Source organism: Mobula hypostoma, chromosome 10 (assembly GCF_963921235.1).
Source record: "Mobula hypostoma chromosome 10, sMobHyp1.1, whole genome shotgun sequence".
In the NCBI taxonomy this organism is placed as follows: domain Eukaryota; kingdom Metazoa; phylum Chordata; class Chondrichthyes; order Myliobatiformes; family Myliobatidae; genus Mobula; species Mobula hypostoma.
In genome coordinates, this window is record NC_086106.1 from 135,268,202 (window position 1) to 135,294,618 (window position 26,417).

The 26,417-nt window shown below is 46.9% G+C and overlaps 1 protein-coding gene across 1 annotated transcript in view; it reads right to left on the bottom strand.

The window, feature by feature from the left end:
- The window catches only part of pabir2 (PABIR family member 2), a 169,221-nt gene that overhangs the window by 23,451 nt on the left and 119,353 nt on the right, over window positions 1–26,417 (bottom strand). Inside the window, exon 8 of the mRNA XM_063061201.1 lies at window positions 9,449–9,513. Within this exon, the coding sequence (XP_062917271.1) occupies window positions 9,449–9,513 (65 nt within the window). The remainder of the gene's footprint in view (window positions 1–9,448; window positions 9,514–26,417) is intronic.

Below are 26,417 nucleotides of genomic sequence, written 5' to 3' on the forward strand. Positions count from 1 at the left end.
ACACTTCTCACGCTCTTAAACTTTTCGATGATTTTAAGTTCCCTGGACCCCACCGCTTTATTTTCACCATGGATGTCCAGTCCCTATATACTTCCATCCCCCATCAGGAAGGTCTCAAAGCTCTACGCTTCTTTTTGGATTCCAGACCTAATCAGTTCCCCTCTACCACCACTCTGCTCCGTCTAGCAGAATTAGTCCTTATTCGTAATAATTTCTCCTTTGGCTCCTCCCACTTCCTCCAAACTAAAGGTGTAGCTATGGGCACCCGTATGGGTCTTAGTTATGCCTGCCTTTTTGTTGGCTTTGTGGAACAATCTATGTTCCGTGCCTATTCTGGTATCTGTCCCCCACTTTTCCTTCGCTACATGGACGACTGCATTGGCGCTGCTTCCTGCACGCATGCAGAGCTCGTTGACTTTATTAACTTTGCCTCCAACTTTCACCCTGCCCTCAAGTTTACCTGGTCCATTTCCGACACCTCCCTTCCCTTTCTAGATCTTTCTGTCTCTGTCTCTGGAGACAGCTTATCCACTGATGTCTACTATAAGCCTACTGACTCTCACAGCTATCTGGACTATTCCTCTTCTCACCCTGTCTCTTGCAAAAACGTCATCCCCTTCTCGCAATTCCTCCGTCTCCGCCGCATCTGCTCTCAGGATGAGGCTTTTCATTCTAGGACGAGGGAGATGTCTTCCTTTTTTAAAGAAAGGGGCTTCCCTTCCTCCACTATCAACTCTGCTCTTAAACGCATCTCCCCCATTTCACGTACATCTGCTCTCACTCAATCCTCCCGCCACCCCACTAGGAATAGGGTTCCCCTGGTCCTCACCTACCACCCCACCAGCCTCCGGGTCCAACATATTATTCTCCGTAACTTCCGCCACATCCAACGGGATCCCACCACTAAGCACATCTTTCCCTACCTCCCCTCTCTGCATTCCGCAGGGATCGCTCCCTATGCAACTCCCTTGTCCATTCGTCCCCCCCATCCCGCCCCACCGATTTCCCTCCTGGCACTTATCCGTGTAAGCGGAACAAGCGCTACACATGCCCTTACGCTTCCTCCCTTACCACCATTCAGGGCCCCAAACAGTCCTTCCAGGTGAGGCAACACTTCACCTGTGAGTCGGCTGGGGTGATATACTGCGTCCGGTGCTCCCGATGTGGCCTTTTATATATCGACGCAGACTGGGAGACCGCTTTGCTGAACATCTACGCTCTGTCTGCCAGAGAAAGCAGGATCTCCCAGTGGCCACACATTTTAATTCCACATCCCATTCCCATTCTGATATGTCTATCCACGGCCTCCTCTACTGTAAAGATGAAGCCACACTCAGATTGGAGGAACAACACCTTATATTCCGTCTGGGTAGCCTCCAACCTGATGGCATGAACATTGACTTCTCTAACTTCCGCTAATGCCCCACCTCCCCCTCGTACCCCATCTGTTACTTATTTTTATACACACATTCTTTCTCTCACTCTCCTTTTTCTCCCTCTGTCCCTCTGAATATACCCCTTGCCTATCCTCTGGGTCCCGCCCCCCCGCTTGTCTTTCTTCCCGGACCTCCTGTCCCATGATCCTCTCTTATCCCTTTTGCCTATCACCTGTCCAGCTCTTGGCTCCATCCCTCCCCCTCCTGTCTTCTCCTATCATTTTGGATCTCCCCCTCCCCCTCCAACTTTCAAATCTCTTACTCACTCTTCCTTCAGTTAGTCCTGACGAAGGGTCTCGGCCTGAAACGTCGACTGCACCTCTTCCGAGAGATGCTGCCTGGCCTGCTGCGTTCACCAGCAACTTTTATGTGTGTTGCTTGAATTTCCAGCGTCTGCAGAATTCCTGTTGTTCAGTCTATAATTTCCTTTCTTTTGCCCTCCTCCCTTCTGAATGAGTGGAGAGACATTTGCAATCTTCTACACCTCTGGGAAATACCAGAATCAAGTGATTCTTGAAAGGTCATGACCAAAACATCTGTTATCTATTCAGCAACCTTTCTCAGGACTTAGGGATGTAAGGAGCCCACCTGGTCCAGGTGACATATCCACCTTAAGACCTTTGAGTTTGCCTAGTGCTTTTTCCTTTGTAATAGCAATGAAACTCATGGACCTTTGGCACACTACTGGTGTCTTCCACAGTGAAGACTGATGCAAGTTACCCATTAAGTTCAAGCAACACACATCAAAGTTGCTGGTGAACGCAGCAGGCCAGGCAGCATCTCTAGGAAGAGGTACAGTCGACGTTTCAGGCCGAGACCCTTCGTCAGGCCTAACTGAAGGAAGAGTGAGTAAGGGATTTGGAAGTTGGAGGGGGAGGGGGAGATCCAAAATGATAGGAGAAGACAGGAGGGGGAGGGATGGAGCCAAGAGCTGGACAGGGGATTGACAAAAGGGATATGAGAGGATCATGGGACAGGAGGCCCAGGGAGAAGGAAAAAGGGGGAGGGGGGAAAAAACCCAGAGGATGGGCAAGGGGCAGAGAGAGAAAAAGGAGAGAAAAAGAATGTGTGTATAAAAATGAATAACGGATGGGGTACAAGGGGGAGGTGAGGCATTAGCGGAAATTAGAGAAGTCAATGTTCATGCCACCAGGTTGGAGGCTACCCAGATGGAATATAAGGTGTTGTTCCTCCAACCCGAGTGTGGCTTCATCTTTACAGTAGAGCAGGCCACCTCCAACGGGATCCCACCACTAACCACATCTTTCCCTCCCTCCCTCTCTCTGCTTTCCACAGGGATCACTCCCTACGTGACTCTCTTGTCTATTCGTCCCCCCCATCCCTACCCACCGGTCTCCCTCCTGGCAATTATCCTTGTAAGTGGAACAAGTGCTACACATGCCCTTACATTTCCTCCCTTACCACCATACAGGGCCCCAGACAGTCCTTCCAGGTGAGGCAACACTTCACCTGTGAGTCAGCTGGGGTGATATACTGCGCCCGGTGCTCCCGATGTGGCCTTCTATATATTGGCGAGACCCGACACAGACTGGGAGGCCGCTTTGCTGAACACCTACGCTCTGACCGCCAGAGAAAGCAGGATCTCCCAGTGGCCACACATTTTAATTCCACATCCCATTCCCATTCTGACATGTCTATCCACGGCCTCCTCTACTGTAAAGATGAAGCCACACTCAGGTTGGAGGAACAACACCTTATATTCCGTCTGGGTACCCTCCAACCTGATGGCATGAACATTGACTTCTCAAACTTCTGCTAATGCCCCACCTCCCCCTCGTACCCCATCTGTTATTTATTTATATACACACATTCTTTTTCTCTCTCTTTTTCTCCCTCTGTCCCTCTCACTTTACCCCCCCCCCTTTTTCTTTCTCCCTGGGCCTCCTGTCCCATGATCCTCTCATATCCCTTTTGCCAATCACCTGTCCAGCTCTTGGCTACATCCCTCCCCCTCCTGTCTTCTCCTATCATTTTGGATCTCCCCCTCCCCCTCCCACTTTCAAATCTCTTACTAGCTCTTCCTTCAGTTAGTCCTGACGAAGGGTCTCGGCCCGAAACGTCGACTGTACCTCTTCCTAGAGATGCTGCCTGGCCTGCTGCGTTCACCAGCAACTTTGATGTGTGTTGCTTGAAATTCCAGCATCTGCAGATTTCCTCGTGTTTGCGTTAAATTCATATGCCATTTTCCTTACGTTCATCTTCCAATTCTTTGTCCCCCATTACCACCTCCCCAGCATCATTTTCCATTGGTCCAATATCAACTCTCACCTTTCTTTTACCTTTTATAGAACTGAAAATACTTTTAGTATCCTGCTTTACACTATTGGTGAGTCTGCCCTCATATATCATCTTTTCCCTTCTTATAGCATTTTCAGTTGCGTTTTGTTGGATTTTAAAATCTTCCCAATCACTTTTGCTACCCTACATGCCCTTTCCTTGGCTTTTATGTAGTCCTCAACTTGCCTTGTCAGCCCTGGTTGCCTACCCCTGCCATTTGAGAACAACTTCTTCTGTGGAACTACTTCTTCTGTGGAACTTCTTCTATCCTGCGCCTTATGAGCCCAAGTGCATCACCTCACCTGTCTGGATTAAACTCCATCTAACGTTGCTCCACCCACATTTCTAACCAATCTCTATCCTGTTATACCCTTTGACAACCTTCCTCGCTATCTACAGCTCCACCAGTTTTTGTGCATCTGCAAACTTACTAAAGTTACTGATCCCTGTGAACACCACTGGTCTCAGACCTCCAGTCAGAAAAGATCCCTCCACCACTAACATCTACCATTTAACACCAGCCTAATTTACAGTCATCCCATTGGCTTCAGCTTCTGGACTGGTGCCCTTTGAGGAACATTATCAAATGTTTTTCTGAAGTCCAGGTAGATAACATCCATCGATCAACTTGCTGAAAAATACTCAGATGTGAGACATGACCTCCTGGCACAAAACCATGCTGACTATCCCCAATCTGTCCTTGCTTTTCCAAATGTGATTAAATCTATAAATCATGTCCCTAAGAATCCTCTCCAATAATTTTCCTATCATTAATGCAAAGTGCACTGGCCCATAATTTCCTGGTTCGTCCCTGTTTCCTTTCTTAGACAGAGAACACTGTATTCTGCCACCTCACCTGTGGTTAAAGAGGATACAAAGAATATTTTCAGTCTCCCATTCCTACAGTCAGAAGTTCCCACCTGCTTCAAAAGAACAATTACACCAGTGCACAAGAAGAGTTGGGTGAGCTGCCTTAACGACTATCATTCAGTAAAATTCACATCTATATGAAGTGCTTTTAGAGTTTGGTTATAACTAGAATTAACTCCTGACTCAGAAAGGATCTGAACTCACTGCAATTTGCCCATTACCACAATAGTCTACGGCAGAGGCAATCTCATTGGCTCTTCACGCGGCCTTAGATCAACTGGACAATACGAACACCTATGTCAGGAAGCTGTTCATTGACTACAGCTCAGCACTTAACACACTCATTCCTACATTTCTGATCAAAAAACTCCAGAACCTGGGCCTCTGTACCTCCCTCTACAACTGGATCCTCGACTTCCTAAACAGAAGACCACAATCTGTGCAGTTTGGAAATAACATCTCCACGTCGCTGATAACACTGGCACCCCTCAGGGATATGTGCTGAACCTAAGTTCTACTCTGTCTACACCCATAACTGCGTGGCTAGGCACAGCTCAAATGCCATCTATAAATTTGCTGACAATACAATTGCTGGCAGAATTTCAGATGGTGATGAAAGGGCGTACAGGAGCGAGATATATCAGCTAGTTGAGTGCTGTCGCAGCAACAACCTTGGACTCAACGTCAGTAAGACCAAAGAACTGATTGTGGACTTCAAAAAAGTTAAAGATGAGGAAACATACACCAGTCTGCGTACGGGGAACAGAAGTGGAAAGAGTAAGCATTAATAAGTTCTTAGGTGTCAATATCTCTGAGAATCTAACCTGAACCCAACATTTTTGGAGCTTTGACCAGCAACCATTCAGAGAGACCACAGGCTTGAGAGGTCGTAATTCGTTCAGGTTAGCTGACTGACTGTTAAAAGCAGTGACTCATGGCAGGTTTCTGGAGCTGTGCAGCGGCCAATTGCTGCTTGGAATTGATTAGCAAGAAAACAATTTTAAAAAGGCAGGGGCATGGGGGGAAGCCATTGTTGGAGTGGATGGGAGAGCCTTCAGTCAGAGAAGGCAAAAACAAAAAGCTGTAGGTACAGGCTCCCCTGTCCTTCTTTACATTTGCTTAGTTAGGACAGTAGAGATGCTAGGATAGAGGAATGCTCCTGTTGTGGGATATGGAAAGGCAGGGAGATCTCCAGTGGCCCCAACAACTACACTTGCAAAAGGTGCAACCAGCTGCAGCTTCTAATAATTTGTGTTAAGGAGATGGAGATGGAGCTGGAGGAATAATAGAGGACATATTGAGAGATAGTTACATGCAAGGTGCAGGACACAGGAAGGGTTAAGGTTCCTTATTTTTCTGTTACTGTACCTAATGTAGTAAATGGTTGTTGTGTGCTCTTCGTGCTGGATGTTGGAGAACTGGGAGGCCCAGAGTCTCCCAGGGAACTACATCTGCATGAAGTGCATCCGGCTGCAACTCCTTGAAGACCGTGTTAGGGATCTGGAGCAGCAGCTGGATGACCTTCGGCTTGCGCAGGAGAGTGAGGAGATAATTGATCAGAGTTGCAGAGAAGTAGTCACCCCAAAGTTGCAGAAGGTGAGTAGCTAGATGACTGTCAGAAGAAATGGAAATGTGAATGGGCAGTTAGAGCAGAGCACCCCTGTTGACATTCCTCTCAATAATAGGTATACCATTTTGCATATTGTTGTGGGGGATGACCTCCCGGGAGAATGCCATGGTGACCAGGTTACAGGCACTGAGCATGGGTACGTGGTGCAGAAGGGAAAGCGAGAGAAGAAGGGAGCAGTAGTGATAGGAGACTCAATAGTGAGGAGAACAGACAGGAGATTCTGTAGACGTGAACAGGACACCCCGATGGTATGTTGTCTCCCAGATGCCAGGATCAGGGACATCTCAGATTGCATCCACAACATTTTGGAAGTGGAAGGGGGGCAACCAGATGTCTTAGTACATATTGGTACCAATGACATAGAAAATGCATTGAAAATTGAATTGACAGAGCCGGGTAGAAAGCTGAGAAGCAGGACCTCCAGGGTAGTAATTTCTGGATTGCTGCCTGTGCCACGCGCCAGTGAGGGTAGAAACCGGATGATTTGGCAGATAAATGCATGGCTGAGAAGCTGGTGCAGGGGGCAGGGCTTCAGGTTCTTGGATCATTGGGATCTCTTCTGAGGGAGGTATGAACTATGCCAATCTGACGGGTTGCACCTGAACCTGAGGGGAACCAATATTCTCATGGGCAGGTTTTTTTTAGAGCTGTTGGGGAGGGTTTAAACTAATTTGGCAGGGGGTGGGAACTAGAGTGAAGGGACTGACGATAGAACGGGTGGTAAAAAGTAAAGATAGTATACAGTCAGACTGTTAGGAAGAGCTGGCAGATAATAGGACAAAATTGCAGCCAGCAGGGTGAGAATCGGTGCATGAGGGATGCAGAATCAAAAAGGGTAGCAAATACAGTACTCAAAGTGTTATATCTCAATGCACTGAGTACAAGAAATAAGGTGGATGATCTTGTTGCACTATAACAGATTGTCAGGTATGATGTTGTGGCCATCTCTGAATTGTGGCTGAAGGATGGTTGTAGTTGGGAACTGAATGTCCAAGGTTACACATTGTATTGGAGGGATAGGAAGGTAGGCAGAGAGGCTGGCATATCTGAGCTGGTAAAGAATGGCATCAAATCAGTTGAAAGATGAGACATAGGATCGGAAGATGTTGAATCCTTGTGAAGTGAGTTAAGAAACAGCAAGGGTAAAAGGATCCTGATATCTGTGGAATGCTCTGCCTCAGAAGGCAGTGGAGGCCAATTCTCTAGATGCTTTCAAGAAAGAGTTAAATACAGCTCTTAAAGATAGTGGAGTTAAGGGATATGGGGAGAAGGCAGGAAGGGGGTACTGATTGTGGATGATCAGCCATGATCACAGTGTATGACGGTGCTGGCTCGAAGGGCCGAATGGCCTACTCCTGCACCTACTGTCTATTGACAGTTATATACATGCCCCCTAACAGATTACAACCGAAAGTTGGAAGAATACACAAAAAAGTAGCAGATGTAATACAGTGTTGGGAAATGTATGATAATGCATTTTGGTAAAGGGACAATCGTGCAGACTATTATCTAAATGGGGAGAAGGTTCAAACATCAGAGGTGCAGAGGGACTTGGGAGTTCTCGTACAAGATTCCCAGATGGTTAATTTACAGACTGAGTCTGTGGTAAAGAAGACAAATGCAATGTTGGCATTTATCTCAAGGGTAATAGAATATAAAAGGAAGGAAATGATCCTGAGCCTTTGTAAGACACTAGTCAGGCAACACTTGTAGTATTGTAAACAACAGAAATTCTGCAGATGCTGGAAATTCAAGCAACACACATAAAAGTTGCTGGTGAACGCAGCAAGCCAGGCAGCATCTCTCGGAAGAGGTGCAGTCGACGTTTCAGGCCGAGACCCTTCGTCAGGACTAACTGAAGGAAGAGTGAGTAAGGGATTTGAAAGTTGGAGGGGGAGGGGGAGATCCAAAATGATAAGGAGAAGACAGGAGGGGGAAGGATGGAGCCAAGAGCTGGACAGGTGATAGGCAAAAGGGATAAGAGAGGATCATGGGACAGGAGGTCCGGGAAGAAAGACAGGGGAGGGGGGGGACCCAGAGGATGGGCAAGGGGTATATTCAGAGGGACAGAGGGAGAAAAAGGAGAGTGAGAGAAAGAATGTGTGTATAAAAATAAGTAACAGATGGGGTACGAGGGGGAGGTGGGGCATTAGCGGAAGTTAGAGAAGTCGATGTTCATGCCATCAGGTTGGAGGCTACCCAGACGGAATATAAGGTGTTGTTCCTCCAACCTGAGTGTGGCTTCATCTTTACAGTAGAGGAGGCCGTGGATAGACATGTCAGAATGGGAATGGGATGTGGAATTAAAATGTGTGGCCACTGGGAGATCCTGCTTTCTCTGGCGGACAGAGCGCAGGTGTTCAGCAAAGCGGTCTCCCAGTCTGCGTCGGGTCTCGCCAATATATAAAAGGCCACATTGGGAGCACCGGACGCAGTATATCACCCCAGCCGACTCAATACTTGTAGTATTGTCAACAGTTTTGGGCCCCATATCTCAGAAAGGATGTATTGTCGTTGGAGAGAGTCCAGAGGAGATTCATGAGGATGATTCCAGGAATGAAGGGGTTAACATACGAGGACCTTTGGGCCTGTACTCACTGGAATTTAGAAGAATGCATGAAGATCTCATTGAAACCGACCGAATGCTGAAAGGAGTAGGTAGGGTGGATGTGGATATTTCCTGTGGTGGGGGTACCCAGAACTAGAGGGCACAGCCTTAAAATTGAGGGGCAACCCTTTAGAATAGAGGCAAGAAGGAATTTTTTTTTTAGCCAGAGAGTGGTCTATCTGTGGAATGCTCTGCCAGAAACTGTGGTGGAGACCAAGTCAGTGTGTATGTTGAAGGCAGAAGTTGATCATTTCATATTGTTCAGGACATTAAAGGATATGGCGAGAAGACAAGAGTATGGGGTTGAGTGGGATCTGGGGTCAGCTGACTCGATGGGCTGAATGGCCTCATTCTGCTTCTATGTCTTATGTACTAACCTGTAGCACAGTTACAGAATGGCACGTATGATGTTGTGGGCATCACTGAATCATGGTTGAAAGATTATAGCTGGGAGCTTAACATCCAAGGACACACATCGTACCCAAAGGACAGGCAGGAAGGTAGAGAGGGCGACGTTGCTCTGTAGGTAACCCATCCACCCACACAGGCTACAAGAACTTGCTGTGTTTAAACTGCCTTCATATTTGAAATAAGAAAACTATTTACCTTTTCGTTTCAAAGGCCCCAGCACACTGGGCCTGATGCAGTTGATGGGGCTCTGACTTCTCCTTCTAAGTGTACAACGGAGATCAACAAATTAAAACCATTTTGTCATTTCACAGTTCTATCATTAATAAATGACAAGATAAAGAATCCAGGTGCTCCCCAGAAACCCAAAGAGGTTTTGATGGGCAGTGAATCTCTCTGAAAGCAGATGGCTCCTCTGCACGGGAGCTCCTCAGGGTCACACAAAGCAGTCAGATATTCGACACGAATATAAAACCATTTCACAGAATCTTGACTTAAACAATGCTGGTAAATACATTTATATGAAGAGAAATCGTACTTTTCCCACACACAGTACAAAGGGTACATTTCACTTCAGGTTTTAACAATTGTACTGGTTTGGAAGGGTTCTAAAAGCATCATTGCGTTCTTGGTAACATCAGCACCCATGCTGTTCAGATTGGGTTGAAAACGTGTGAGCACCCATGTTGTCAAGATTGGGGTTGAGGCCTGTGTTGGGACCTACGCTATCATGAACATCACAAGGGACAAGTTCAATGCCCTTATCAGAACAGAGGGGTGGACCAATTGAGATTCACTGACACAGAGACTTGTAGCAACATCAATGGCACTTTTGAGGATTAAACTCAATTCTTTTATGCTTCATAATGGAAAGCCACGTTAACAGGTATAGTTCATAAAATACTACAGAATCAGGCCCTTCAGCCCATCTAGTCCATGCTGAAATATTACTCTGTCTAGTCCCATCGACCTGCACTCATGTGGAACAGAAATTCTGTCCAGTCTGCATAGAATACACCTGACATTTAGGCCCATGTGGAATACACTTGATCTTTGGCCCACGTGGAATACCACAAGACTAAGATATAGGTGCAGACTTAGGCCATCTGGCCCATTGAGTCCGCTCTGCCATTTCATCATGGCTGATCCAATTTTCCTCTCAGCCCCAATCTCCTGCCTTCTCCTCATATCACTTTATGCCCTGACCATTCAAGAAACTATCAACCTCTGCCTTAAATATACATAAAGACTTGGCCTCCACAGCTTCCTGTGGCAAAGAATTCCACAGATTCACCACTCTGTGATTAAAGAAATTCCTCATCTTCGTTCCAAAAAGACGCCTCTCTACTCTAAGGCTGTGTCCTCCGGTCTTGGACTCTCCCACCATAGGAAATATCCTCTCCACATCCATTCTATTAAGGCCTTTCACCATTCAAAAGGGTTCAATGAGGTCACCCTTCATTCTTCTGAACTCCAGAGAACACAGGCCCAGAGCCATCAAACACTCTTCATATGACAAGCCATTTAATCCTGGAATCATTTTTGTGAACCATCTTTGAACCCTCTCCAGTTTCAGCACATCCATTCTAAGATAAGGGGCCCAAAACTGCTCACAATACTCCAAATGAGGCCTCACCAGTGCTTTATAAAGCCTCAACATTACCGCTTTATATTTATACTTCAGTTCTCTTGAAATGTATGCTAACAATGCATTTGCCTTCCTCACCCAGACTCAACCTGCAAATCCTGTGGACGCAAACGGGGCACTAAGATGGTATGTTTCCTACCCAGTCGTCAGGCTCAGGTACATCTCGGATCATGTCCAAAACATTCTGGAGGGGGAGGGAGAGCAGACGGATGTCTTGGTGCAGATTGGTACCAATGACATAGCAGGGAAAATAAAGGAAGTCCGAAAGAGAGTATTTAGAGACCGAGGCAGAAAGCTGAGGAGCAGGACCTCCTTTTTGGATTGCTACCTGTGCCTTGCACCAGTGAGGGTAGAAACAGGATGATCTGGCAGATAAATGCGTGGCTGAGAAGCTGGTACAGGGGGCAGGGCTTCAGGTTCTTGGATCGTTGGGATCTCTTCTGGGGGAGGTATGACCTGTACATAAGTGACAGGTTGCACCTGAACCCAAGGGGGACCAATATTCTCGCGGGCAGGTTTGCTAGAGCTGTTGGGGTAGGTTTAAATAATTCGACAGGGGGTGGAAACCAGAGTGAAGGGACTCTGAGTAGGAGGGATGGTTAAAAAAAGCAAAGATAGCGTGCAGTCAGATGGTAGAACAAAATAGCAGCCAGCAGGGTAAGTATCAGTGTATTAGGGATGCAGAATCAAAAAGGGTAGCAAATACAGCACTCTAAGTGTTATATCTCAATGCATGGAGTATAAGAAATAAGGTGGATGATCTTGTTGCACCGTTACAGATTGTCAGGTATGATGTTGTGGCCATCACTGAATCGTGGCTGAAGGATGGTTGTAGTTGGGAGCTGAATGTCCAAGGTTATACATTATATCAGAGGGATAGGAGGGTCGGCAGAAGGGGTGGTGTGGCTCTACTGGTAAAGAATGGTATCAAAGCAATAGAAAGATGTGACATGGGATCCGAAGATGTTGAATCCTTGTGGGTTGAGTTAGGAAACTGCAAGAGTAAAAGGACCCTGATGGCAGTTATATGCAAGCCTCCCAACAGTGGCTGGGAGTTGGACCACAGATTACAACAGGAAATAGAAAAAGCGTGTCAAAAGGGCAATGTTATGATAGTCATGGGAGACTTGAACATGCAGGTCCGATTGGGAAAATCAGGTTGGTAATGGATCTCAGGAGAGTGAGTTTGTTAAATGCCTACGAGATGGCTTTTTAGAGCAGTTTGTCATTGACCCTACAAGGGGATCAGCTATACTGGATTGGTTGTCATGTAATGAACTGGAAGCTTAAAGTAAAAGAACCCTTAGGAACCGGTGATCACAATATGATTGTGTTCAACTTGAAAGTTGATGGGGAGAAAGTAAAGTCTGATGTAGCAGTATTTCAGTGGAGTAATGGAAATTACAGTGGTATGAGAGAGGAGATGGCCAAAGTAATTTGGATGGAGATGCTAACAGGGATGACTGCAGAGTAGCAATGGCGTGCGTTTCTGGGAAAAATGAGGAAGGGACTGGATAGATGTATTCCAAAAAAGAAAAAATACTCAAATGGCAAAATAGTGCAACCGTAGCTGACAAGGGAAGTCAAAGCTAATATAGAAGCAAAAGAGAGGGCATACAACAAAGCAAAAATGAGTGTGAATATAGAGCCGCAAACATGAGGAAACCTGCAGATGCTGGAAATTCAAGCAACATACATAAACGTTGCTGGTGAACGCAGCAGGCCAGGCAGCATCTCTAGGAAGAGGTACAGTCGACGTTTCAGGCTGACACCCTTCGTCAGGACTAACTGAAGGAAGAGCTAGTGAGAGATTTGAAAGTGGGAGGGGGAGGGGGAGATCCAAAATGATAGGAGAAGACAGGAGGGGGAGGGATGTAGCCAAGAGCTGGACAGTTGATTGGCAAAAGGGATATGAGAGGATCATGGGACAGGAGGCCTAGGGAGAAAGAAAAGGGGGATAGGGGGGAAAAAACCAGAGGATGGGCAAGGGGTTTAGTGAGAGCGACAGAGGGAGAAAAAGGAGAGGGAGAAAAAGAATGTGTGCATAAAAATAAATAACGGATGGGGTACGAGGGGGAGGTGGGGCATTAACGGAAGTTTGAGAAGTCAATGTTCATGCCATCAGGTTGGAGGCTACCCAGACGGAATATAAGGTGTTGTTCCTCCAACCTGAGTGTGGCTTCATCTTTACAGTAGAGAAGGCCGTGGATAGACATATCAGAATGGGATTGGGCTGTGGAATTAAAATGTGTGGCCACTGGGAGATCCTGCTTTCTCTGGTGGACAGAGCGTAGGTGTTCCATGAAATGGTCTCCCAGTCTGCGTCGGGTCTCGCCAATATATAGAAGGCCACATCGGGAGCACCGAACGCAGTATACCACCCCAGCTGACTCACAGGTGAAGTGTCGCCTCACTTGGAAGGACTGTCTGGGCCCTGAATGGTAGTGAGGGAGGAAGTGTAAGGGCATGTGTAGCACTTGTTCTGCTTACAAGGTTAAGTGCCAGGAGGGAGATCGGTGGGGAGGGATGGGGGGGACGAATGGACAAGGGAGTCACATAGGGAGTGATCCCTGCGGAAAGCAGAAGGGGGGAGGGAGGGAAAGATGTGCTTAGTGGTGGGATCCCGTTGGAGGTGGTAGAAGTTACGGAGAATTATATGTTGGACCCGGAGGCTGGTGGGTTGGTAGGTGAGGACAAGGGGAACCCTATTCCTAGTGGGGTGGCGGGAGGATGGAGTGAGAGCAGATGTGCATGAAATGGGGGAGATGCATTTGAGAGCAGAGTTGATGGTGGAGGAAGGGAAGCCCCTTTCTTTAAAAAAGGACATCTCCTTCGTCCTGGAATGAAAAGCCTCATCCTGAGAGCAGATGCGGCGCAGACGGAGTAATTGCGAGAAGGGGATGGCATTTTTGCAACAGACAGAGTGAGAAGAGGAATAGTCCAGATAGCTGTGAGAGTCAGTAGGCTTATAGTAGACATCGGTAGATAAGCCGTCTCCAGAGAAAAAGACAGAAAGATCTAGAAAGGGGAGGGAGGTGTCGGAAATGGACCAGGTAAACTTGAGGGCAGGGTGAAAGTTGGAGGCAAAGTTAATGAAGTCAACGAGCTCAGCATGCATGCAGGAAGCAGCGCCAACGCAGTCATCAATGTAGCGAAGGAAAAGAGGGGGACAGATACCAGAATAGGCACGGAACATAGATTGTTCCACAAAGCCAACAAAAAGGCAGGCATAGCTAGGACCCATACGGAAGCCCATAGCTACACCTATAGTTTGGAGGAAGTGCGAGGAGCCAAAGGAGAAATTATTAAGAGTAAGGACTAATTCCGCTAGACAGAGCAGAGTGGTGGTAGAGGGGAACTGGTTATGTCTGGAATCCAAAAAGAAGCGGAGAGCTTTGAGACCTTCCTGATATATATAGGGACTGGACATCCATAGTGAAAATAAAGCGGTGAGGGCCAGGGAACTTCAATGCATTGAAAAGTTTCAGAGCGTGAGAAGTGTCACAAACATAGGTAGGAAGGGATTGAACAAGGGGGGATAAAACCGTGTCGAGGTATGCAGAAACGAGTTCGGTGGGGCAGGAGCAAGCTGAGACAATAGGTCAGCCAGGACAGGCAGGTTTGTGGATCTTGGGTAGGAGGTAGAAATGGGAAGTGCGGGGTGTGGGAACTATAAGGTTGGTAGCAGTGAATGGGAGATCCCCTGAGCGGATAAAGTCGGTGATGGTGTGGGAGACAATGGCCTGGTGCTCCTTAGTGGGGTCACGATCGAGGGGTAAATAAGAGGAGGTATCAGCGAGTTGTCGCCATGCCTCGGCAAGGTAGAGGTCAGTGCGCCAGACTACAACAGCACCCTCCTTATCGGCGGGTTTTATAGTAAGGTTAGGATTAGTGCAGAGGGAGTGGAGAGCAGAGCGTTCCGAAGAAACATAGAAACATAGAAAATAGGTGCAGGAGTAGGCCATTCGGCCCTTCGAGCCTGCACCACCATTCAGTATGATCATGGCTGATCATCCAACTCAGAAGCCTGTACCAGCCTTCCCCCGATACCCCCAATCCCTTTAGCCACAAGGGCCATATCTAACTCCCTCTTAAATATAGCCAATGAACTGGCCTCAACTGTTTCCTGTGGCAGAGAATTCCACAGATTCACCACTCTCTGTGTGAAGAAGTTTTTTCTAATCTCCATCCTAAAAGGCTTCCCCTTTATCCTCAAACTGTGACCCCTCGTTCTGGACTTCCCCAACATCGGTAACAATCTTCCTGCATCTAGCCTGTCCAATCCATTTAGGATTTTATATGTTTCAATAAGATCCCCCCTCAATCTTCTAAATTCCAACGAGTATAAGCCTAGTCGATCCAGTCTTTCATCATATGAAAGTCCTGCCATCCCAGGAATCAATCTGGTGAACCTTCTTTGTACTTGCTCCATGGCAAAAATGTCTTTCCTCAGATTAGGGGACCAAAACTGCACACAATACTCCAGGTGTGGTCTCACCAAGGCCTTGTACAACTGCAGTAGTACCTCCCTGCTCCTGTGCTCAAATCCTCTTGCTATGAATGCCAGCATACCATTCGTCTTTTTCACCGCCTGCTGTACCTGCATGCCCACTTTCAATGACTGGTGTATAATGACACCCAGGTCTCGTTGCACCTCTCCTTTTCCTAATCGGCCACCATTCAGATAATAATCTGTTTTCCTGTTTTTGCCACCAAAGTGGATAACGTCACATTTATCCACATTAAGTTGCATCTGCCATGAATTTGCCCACTCACCTAACCTATCCAAGTCACCCTGCATCCTCTTAGCATCCTCCTCACAACTAACACTGCCACCCAGCTTCGTGTCATCTGCAAACTTGGGAGATGCTGCATTTAATTCTCTCATCTAAGTCATTAATATATATTGTAAACAACTGGGGTCCCAGCACTGAGCCTTGCGGTACCCCAATAGTCACTGCCTGCCATTCTGAAAAGGTCCCACTCTTTGCTTCCTGTCTGCCAACCAATTCTCTATCCACATCAATACCTTACCCCCAATACCATGTGCTTTAAGTTTGCACTCTAATCTCCTGTGTGGGACCTTGTCAAAAGCCTTTTGAAAATCCAAATATACCACATCCACTGGTTCTCCCCTATCCACTCTACTAGTTACATCCTCAAAAAATTCTATGAGATTTGTCAGACATGATTTTCCTTTCACAAATCCATGCTAACTTTGTCCGATGATTTCACCGCTTTCCAAATGTGCTGTTATCACATCTTTGATAACTGACTCTAGCACTTTCTCCACCACCGATGTTAGGCTAACCGGTCTATAATTCCCCGGTTTCTCTCTCCCTCCTTTTTTAAAAAGTGGGGTTACATTAGCCACCCTCCAATCCTCAGGAACTAGTCCAGAATCTAAAGAGTTTTGAAAAATTATCACTAATGCATCCGCTATTTCTTGGGCTACTTCCTTAAGCACTCTGGGATGCAGACCATCTGGACCTGGGGATTTATCTGCCTTTAATCCCTTCAATTTACCTAACACCACTTCCCTACTAACATGTATTTCCCTCAGTTCCTCCATCTCACTGGACCCTCTGTCCCCTACTATTTCCGCAAGACTATTTATGTCCTCCTTAGTGAAAACAGAACCAAAGTAGTTATTCAATTGGTCTGCCATGTCCTTGCTCTCCATAATCAATTCACCTGTTTCTGTCTGTAGGGGACCTACATTTGTCTTAAACAATCTTCTTCTTTTCACATATCTATAAAAGCTTTTACAGTCAGTTTTTATGTTCCCTGCCAGTTTTCTCTCATAATCTTTTATCCCTTTCCTAATTAAGCCCTTTGTCCTCCTCTGCTGGACTCTGAATTTCTCCCAGTCCTCAGGTGAGCCACTTTTTCTGGTTAATTTGTATGCTTCTTCTTTGGAATTGATACTATCCCCAATTTCCCTTGTCAGCCACGGGTGCACTACCTTCCCTGATTTATTATTTTGCCAAACTGGGATGAACAATTGTTGTAGTTCATCCACGTGATCTTTAAATGCTTGCCATTGCATATCCACCGTCAACCCTTTAAGTGTCATTTGCCAGTCTATCTTAGCTAATTCACGTCTCATACCTTCAAAGTTACCCTTCTTTAAGTTCAGAACCTTTGTTTCTGAATTAACTATAGCACTCTCCATCTTAATGAAGAATTCCACCCTATTATGGTCACTCTTACCCAAGGGGCCTCTCACGACAAGATTGCTAATTAACCCTTCCTCATTGCTCAATACCCAGTCTAGAATAGCCTGCTCTCTAGTCGGTTCTTCCATATGGAATAGATGGCTTTGTGGCTAAGTTTGCTGACGATACGAAGATAGGTGGAAGGGCCGGTAGTGCTGAGGAAATGGAGAGTCTGCAGAGAGACTTGGGTAGATTGGAAGAATGGGCAGAGAAGTGGCAAATGAAGTACAATGTTGGAAAGTGTATGGTTATGCACTTTGGCAAAAAAAATAAATGGGCAGACTATCATTTAAATGGGGAAAGAATTCAAAGTTCTGAGATGCAACGGGACTTGGGAGTCCTTGTACAGGATTCCCTTAAAATTAACCTCCAGGTTGAGTCGGTAGTGAAGGCGGATGCAATGTTGGCATTCATTTCTAGAGGAATAGAGTATAGGAGCAGGGATGTGATGTTGAGGCTCTATAAGGCGCTGGTGAGACCTCACTTGGAGTACTGTCGGCAGTTTTGGTCTCCTTATTTAAGTAAGGATGTGCTGACGTTGGAGAGGGTACAGAGAAGATACACTAGAATGATTCCGAGAATGAGAGGGTTAACATATGAGGAACGTTTGTCCGCTCTTGGACTGTATTCCTTGGAGTTTAGAAGAATGAGGGGAGACCTCATAGAAACATTTCGAAGGTTAAAAGGCATGGACAGAGTGGATGTGGCAAAGTTGTTTCCCATGATGGGGGAGTCTAGTTGAGAGGGCATGACTTCAGGATTGAAGGGCGGCCTTTCAGAACAGAAATGCGAAAAAATTTTTTTAGTCAGAGGGTGGTGAATCTATGGAATTTGTTGCCACGGGCAGCAGTGGAGGTCAAGTCATTGGGAGTATTTAAGGCAGAGATTGATAGGTATCTGAGTAGCCAGGGCATCAAAGGTTATGGTGAGAAGGTGGGGCAGTGGCACTAAATAGGAGAAAATGGATCAGCTCATGATAAAATGGCGGAGCAGACTCGATGGGCCGAATGGCCTACTTCTGCTCCTTTGTCTTATGGTCTTATGATATGTTGCTTCAAAAAACCATTCCGCATACATTCCAAAAAATCCTCTTCCTCAGCACCTTTACCAATTTGGTTCACCCAATCTGTATGCAGACTGAAGTCACCCATTATAACTGCTGTTCCTTTATTGCACGCATTTCTAATTTCTTGTTTAATACCATCCCCAACCTCACTACTACTGTTAGGTGGCCTGTACACAACTCCCACCAGCGTTTTCTGCCCCTTAGTGTTATGCAGCTCTACCCACATCGATTCCACATCCTCCCAGCTAATGTCCTTCCTTTCTGTTGCGTTAATCTCCTAACCAGCAATGCTACCCCACCTCCTTTTCTTTCATGTCTATCCCTCCTGAATATTGAATATCCCTGAATGTTGAGCTCCCATCCTTGGTCACCCTGGAGCCATGTCGCTGTGATCCCAACTATATCATATTCATTAATAACAATCTGTACTTTTAATTCATCCACCTTGTTACGAATGCTCCTTGCATTGACACACAGAGCCTTCAGGCTCGCTTTTACAACACTCTTAGCCCTTATACAATTATGTTGAAAAGTGGCCCTTTTTGATTTTTGCCCTGGATTTGCCAGCCTGCCACTTTTACTTTTCACCTTGCTACTTTTTGCTTCTACCCTCAGTTTACACCCCTCTGTCTCTCTGCACTGGTTCCCATCCCCCTGTTGTGAACTAACTTCCTCTCTCCTAGTCTCTTTAATTTGATTCCCACCCCACAACCATTCTAGTTTAAAGGCACCTCAGTAGCCCTTGCAAATCTCCCCGCCAGGATATTGGTCCGCCTCGGATTCAAGTGTAACCAACCTGTCCTTTTTGTACAGGTCACACCTGTGCCAAAAGAGGTCCCAATGATCCAAAAACTTGAATCCCTGCCCACTGCCCCAATCCCTCAGCCATGCATTTATCCTCCACCTCATTGCATTCCTGCTCTCGCTGTCGCTTGGCACAGGCAGTAATCCCGAGATTACTACTTTTGCGGTCCTTTTTCTCAACTCCCTTCCTAACTCCCTATATTCTCCTTTCAGGACCTCTTCCCTTTTCCTACCTATGTCATTGGTACCTATATGTACCACGACCTCTGGCTCCTCACCCTCCCACTTCAGGATATCTTGGACGTGATCAGAAATATCCCAGACCCTGGCACCAGGGAGGCAAACTACCATCCGGGTCTCTGGACTGCGTCCACAGAATCGCCTATCTGACCCCCTTACTATCGAGTCCCCTATTACAACTGCCCTCCTCTTCCTTTCCCTACCCTTCTGAGCTACAGGGCCAGACTCTGTGCCGGAGGCACGGCCACTGTCGCTTCCTCCGGGTAAGCTGTCTCCCCCCAACAGTACTCAAACAGGGGTACCTATTGTCAAGGGGCACAGCCACCGGGGTACTCTCTATTACCTGACTCTTCCCCTTCCCCCTCCTAACCGTGACCCACTTGTCTGCCTCCTGTGGCCCCGGTGTGACCACCTGCCTGTAACTCCTCTCTATCAACCCCTCACTCTCCCTGACCAGACGAAGGTCATCGAGCTGCAGCTCCAGTTCCATAACGCGGTCCCTTAGGAGCTGCATCTCGACACACCTGGCGCAGATGTGGACGTCCAGGAGGCTTGGAAACTCCAGGGCCTCCCACATCCGGCACCGAGAACAACAAACTGCCCTCACACTCATACTGCCCCTCTCCTCAAATAACAACAAAAAATGAATACTAAACCTTCCTCGCGTCGCCCATTTCCGCCTAAGCCCGTTGAGCCGAAGCCCTTAAGCCTTCACTCTGCTCCCGGCTCACTACGCTGCCCGCTGTATGAGGTTGTGTTCCTTTTAAATCTTCCGCGCTTCACTGCCTGACGTCACACGCCAGCGCAGTCCCGCCTCTCTGAACGCCCATGGAAAAAAAAACAAAAAATTCAAAAATGGCTTCCTCCAAACTCCCGCTCCGATTCTCAGACTTCCTTCTCTGAAGGAAGGAGTGAGGTTGGAATGGGAACAAGGTGCGGTGAAGTCGAGATGATTGATGTCCCATCGGCAGTTAGCAAGAAAGCAATAAAGAGATCCAGAGCAGGCAGACCAGAGCGGAGTGTCAATGAAGAGGAGGAGGGTTGAAGACGGGAGAAGAGGTCATCAGTGGGGGTGGGAGAGTCCTTGCCGAAGAAGTAGGCTTGGAAACGGAGCCAGTGGAAGAAGAGTTCCGCATCATGGTGAACGCGGAACTCCCTGAGGTGTGGGCAAAGGGGGACAAAAGTGAGGCCCTTACTGAGGACAGAGCGCTCTGCCTCAGACAGTAGAAGGTCGGAGGGGATGGTAAAGACCCAGCACGGATGAGAGCTGGGATCAGAGGCGGGGAGGGGCAGGGAGGCTGGTGGTGTCAGTGGACAGGGGAAGGTTGGGGTGAGAGGAAGAGGGAGCCTCCGAGGGCCCAGGAGTAGCTGATGGAATATGAGGGAAATGGGGTTGCAGAGTGGTGGTGGGGGAAGGGGAGACGGGAGTCACAATAGCAGCACGTAAAGAACCGGTCTGGAGTTCAAGGTTGGAATCTTGAGCGCTGAGATCAGAGGGGGGAAGAGAGGGGAGGCTGGGGGTGAGAGGGAGATGGAGCCTCTGAGGACCCAGGAGCTGACAGTGGGATCTGAGGGAGATGGGGTTGCAGAGTGGCGGTGGGGGAAGGGGTCCCCATCTCCCTCAGGTTTTCTATGTTTCTTTGAGGAGATTACACATAGGATAGATAAAGGGGATCCAGCGGATGTTGTAGATTTGGACTCTCAAAAGGCCTCTGACAAGGTGCCACACATGAAGCTGCTTGCCAAGTTAAGAGCCCATGCTATCACAGGAAAGTTACTAACATGGTTAGAGCGCTGGTTGATGGGTAGGAGGCAGTGAAAGGGAATAAAAGGATCCTTTTCTGGTTGACGGGGTACTGCTGGGACCACTTCTTTTTATGCTATATATCAATGATTCAGATGATGGCAGGACTTTCATATGAAGAAAGACTGGATGAATTGGGCTTGTACTCGTTGGAATTTAGAAGATTGAGGGGGGATCTGATTGAAACGTATAAGATCCTAAAGGGATTGGACAGGCTAGATGCAGGAAGATTGTTCCCGATGTTGGGGAAGTCCAGAACGAGGGGTCACAGTTTGAGGATAGAGGGGAAGCCTTTTAGGACCGAGATTAGGAAAAACTTCTTCACACAGAGAGTGGTGAATCTGTGGAATTCTCTGCCACAGGAAACAGTTGAGGCCAGTTCATTGGCTATATTTAAGAGGGAGTTAGATATGGCCCTTGTGGCTACGGGGGTCAGGGGGTATGGAGGGAAGGCTGGGGCGGGGTTCTGAGTTGGAGGATCAGCCATGATCATAATAAATGGTGCAGGCTCGAAGGGCCAAATGGCCTACTCCTGCACCTATTTTCTATGTTTCTATGATTAAAATAGATGCTGCTGTTGCCAAGTTTGCAGAGGATACTAAGATTGGTGGAGGGGCAGGTAGTGTTGTGGCAACAGGTAAGCAACATAGAAACATAGAAAATAGGTGCAGGAGTAGGCCATTCGGCTCTTTGAGCCTGCACCACCATTCAGTATGATCATGGCTGATCATCCAACTCAGAACCCTATACCTGCCTTATCTCCATACCCCCTGATCCCTTTAGTCAAAAGGGACATATCTAATTCCCTCTTAAATATAGCCAATGAACTGGCCTCAACTGTTTCCTGCGGCAGAGAATTCCACAGATTCACCACTCTCTGTGTGAAGAAGTTTTTCCTAATCTCAGTCCTAAAAGGCTTCCCCTTTATCCTCAAACTGTGACCCCTCGTTCTGGACTTCCCCAACATCGGGAACAATCTTCCTGCATCTAGCCTGTCCAATCCCTTTAGGATTTTATACGTTTCAATAAGATCCCCACTCAATCTTCTAAATTCCAGTGAGTATAAGCCTAGTTGATCCAGTCTTTCTTCATATGAAAGTCCTGCCATCCCAGGAATCAATCTGGTGAACCTTCTTTGTACTCCCTCTATGGCAAGAATGTCTTTCCTCAGATTAGGGGACCAAAACTGCACACAATACTCCAGCTGTGGTCTCACCAACGCCTTGTACAACTGCAGTAGAACCTCCCTGCTCCTGTACTCGAATCCTCTTGCTATGAATGCCAACATACCATTTGCCTTTTTCACCGCAAGCTGTACCTGCATGCCCACTTTCAATGACTGGTGTACAATGACACCCAGGTCTCGTTGCACCTCCCCTTTTCCTAATCGGCCACCATTCAGATAATAATCTGAATGCAGAAGGATGTAAGATGCAGAAGAACTTAGACAGATTAGGAGAATGGGCAAGAAAGTGGCAAATGAAATACAATGTTGAAAAATACATGGTCATGTACTTTGATAGTAAATATAAACATGCAGACTATTTTCCAAACGGGGAGAAATTCCAAAAACAGAGATGCAAGAGAACTTGGGAGTCCTTGTGCAGAACATCCTAAAGGTTAACTTGCAGGTTGAGTTGGTGGGGAAGGCGGGAAATACAATGTTAACATTCATTTCAAGAGGACTTGGATACAAGAGCAGGGATGTGATGCTGAGGCTTTATAAGGCACTGGTGAGGCCTCACCTTGAGTATTATGAACAGTTTTGGGCTGGCATTGGAGAGGAGGTTCACAAGTATGATTCTGGGAATGAAACGAATGCATGTTAGCTTTGGGACTCTACTCACTGGAATTTAGAAGGAAGAGGAGGGGTCTCATTGAAACCTTTAAAATGTTGATAGGCCTAGAAAGTATAGATGTGGAAAGGATGTTTTCCCACTGTGGGTGAGTCTAGTACAAGAGGGCACAGCCTCGGGATAGAGGGCCATCCATTTGAAACAGAGACGTGGAGAAATTTCTTCAGCCAGAGGGTGGTGAATGTTTGGAATTTGTTACCACAGTTGTAGAGGCCAGGTCGTTGGGTGTATTTAAGACAGAAATTGATAGGTATCAAAGGTTACAGGCAAACGGCCGGGGTGTGGGCTCAGAAGCGGGGAAAAAGGATCAGCCATGACTGAATGGCGGAGCAAACTCGATGGGCCAAATGGCCTAATTCTGCTCCCCTGTCTTATGTTCTATTAACCTTTAGGAAATCATACACAAGGACGCCTAAATTCCTTTGCGCCTCAGATTTTTGTATTTTCTCACCATTTAGAAAATAATCTACCTTTTGTTCTTTCTGCCATAGTGCTTAACCATATACTTCCCAACACTGCATTCCATCTGCCACTTCTTTGCCCATGCTCTTAATCTAAGTCCTTCTGTAGCCTATTTCCTAAAAACAACTATCTTATCAACCGCAAACTTTGCAACAAAGCCATCAATTCCATCATCCACATCATTGACATATTGACACAGCGGTCTCAAGACAGACCCCTGTGAAATGTCACCAGTCACTGGCCGCCAACCAGAAAAGGGTTCCTTAATTCCCACTCTTTGCCTCCCCCCAATCAGCCAATGCCTTGTCCATGCCAAAATCTTTACTGTTATACCATGAGCTTGAAGCCCTGTCAAAGGCCTTGGGAAAATCCAAGTACATAACATCAACCAATTTTCCTTTTTCTATCCTGCTTGTTATTTCTTCAAAGAATTCCAACAGATTTGTCAGGCAGGATCTTCCCTTGAGGAAATCATGTTGACTACAGCCTACTTCATAATGTGCCTCCAAGTACCCTGAGACCTCATCCTTAATAATTGACTCCAATATCTTCCTGACCACTGAGGTCAGACTAACTGCCCTATATAATTTTCTTTCTCTACTTCCCTCCCTGCTTGAAGAGTGGAGTGATATTTGCAATTTCCAGTCTTCCGGAATCATTCCAGAATCTAGTGATTATTCACAAGACAAAGACAAGGGAGCAGAAGTAGGCCATTCGGCCCATCGAGTCTGCTCTGCAGCTCCCCCATGAGCTAAACTATTCACCCACCTAGTTCCAATTTCCGACTTTTTCCCCATATCCCTTGATATTCTGACTAATTAGATACCTGTCAATCTCCTCCTTAAACATCCTCAATGATCGGGCCTCCACAGCCATATATGGCAACGAATTCCACAAATCCACGACCCTCTGGCTAAAAAAATTTCTCCTCATCTCTGTTTAAACTGGGTACCCTCTAATTCTAAGACTATGGTCTCTTGTCCTGGACTCATCCACCAAGGGAAACAACCTTTCCACACCTACTCTGTCCAACCCTTTCAACATTCGAAACGTTTCTATGAGATCCCCTCTCATTCTTCTATACTCTAATGAATACAATCCAAGAGCCGACAGATGCTCCTCATATGTTAGCCCCTGCATTCCAGGAATCATCCTTGTAAATCTTCTCTGAACTCTCTCCAACATCAGTATATCCTTTCTAAGATAGGGGGCCCAAAACTGCACACAGTATTCCAAATGAGGTCTCACTAATGCCCCATAGAGCCTCATCAAAACCTCCTTACTCTTATACACTATTCCTCTTGAAATGAATGCCAGCATAGCATTCGCTTTCCTTACTGTCAAACCAACTTGGTGGTTAACCTTTAGGGTATCCCGCACGAGGACCCCCAAGTCCCTTTGCACTTCCGATTTTTGAATTTTCTCCCCATCTAAATAATAATCTGCCCAATTATTTCTTCTTCCAAAATGTACAACTGTACATTTGTCAACGTTGTATCTCATCTGCCATTTCTTTGCCCACTCTCCTAAACTGACTAAGTCTCTCTGCAACCTTTCCGTTTCTTCAACATTTCCTGCTCCTCCACCTATCTTGGTGTCATCCACAAACTTGGCCACAAAACCATTTAATCCATAATCCAAATCATCGATAGACATCGTAAAAAGAAGCGGCCCCAACACCAACCCCTGTGGAACACGACTAGTAACTGGCAACCAATCAGAATAGGATCCCTTTATTCCCACCCTTTGCTTTCTGCCTATCAGCCAATGCTCCACCCATTTCAATATCTTTCCTATAATTCCATGGGCTCTCATCTTATTAAGCAGCCTCATATGCAGCACCTTATCGAAGGCCTTTTGAAAATCCAAATACACAACATCCACAGCCTCTCCCTTGTCAATCTTATTCGAGATTACCTCAAAAAATTCCAGTAGGTTGGTGAGGTAGGATCTTCCCTTCATGAAACCATGCTGGCTTCGGCCTATCTTGTCATGCACCTTGAGGTATTTCATAACCTTGTCCTTGAGGACTGACTCCAATATCTTTCCAACCACCGATGTCAGACTAATAGGTCTGTAACACACATCAAAGTTGCTGGTGAACGCAGCAGGCCAAGCAGCATCTATAGGAAGAGGCGCAGTCGACGTTTCAGGCCGAGACCCTTCATCAGGACTAACTGAAGGAAGAGTGAGTAAGGGAGTAAGTCCCACCACTAAGCACATCTTTCCCTCCCCCCCTCTCTCTGCATTCCGCAGGGATCGCTCCCTACACAACTCCCTTGTCCATTCGTCCCCCCCATCCCTCCCCACTGATCTCCCTCCTGGCACTTATCCGTGTAAGCGGAACAAGTGCTACACACGCCCTTACACTTCCTCCCTTACCACCATTCAGGGCCCCAAACAGTCCTTCCAGGTGAGGCATCACTTCACCTGTGAGTCGACTGGGGTGATATACTGCGTCCGGTGCTCCCGATGTGGCCTTTTATATATTGGTGAGACCCGACGCAGACTGGGAGACCGCTTTGCTGAACATCTACGCTCTGTCCACCAGAGAAAGCAGGATCTCCCAGTGGCCACACATTTTAATTCCACATCCCATTCCCATTCTGACATGTCTATCCACGGCCTCCTCTACTGTAAAGATGAAGCCACACTCAGGTTGGAGGAACAACACCTTATATTCCGTCTGGGTAGCCTCCAACCTGATGGCATGGACATTGACTTCTCTAACTTCCGCTAGGCCCCACCTCCCCCTCGTACCCCATCTGTTACTCATTTTTATGCACACATTCTTTCTCTCACTCTCCTTTTTCTCCCTCTGTCCCTCTGAATATACCTCTTGCCCATCCTCTGGGTCACCCCCCACCCCCGTCTTTCTTCCCGGACCTCCTGTCCCATGATCCTCTCGTATCCCCTTTTGCCTATCACCTGTCCAGCTCTCGGCTCTATCCCTCCCCCTCCTGTCTTCTCCTATCATTTTGCACCTCCCCCTCCCCCTCCAGCTTTCAAATCCCTTACTCACTCTTCCTTCAGTTAGTCCTGACGAAGGGTCTCGGCCTGAAACGTCGA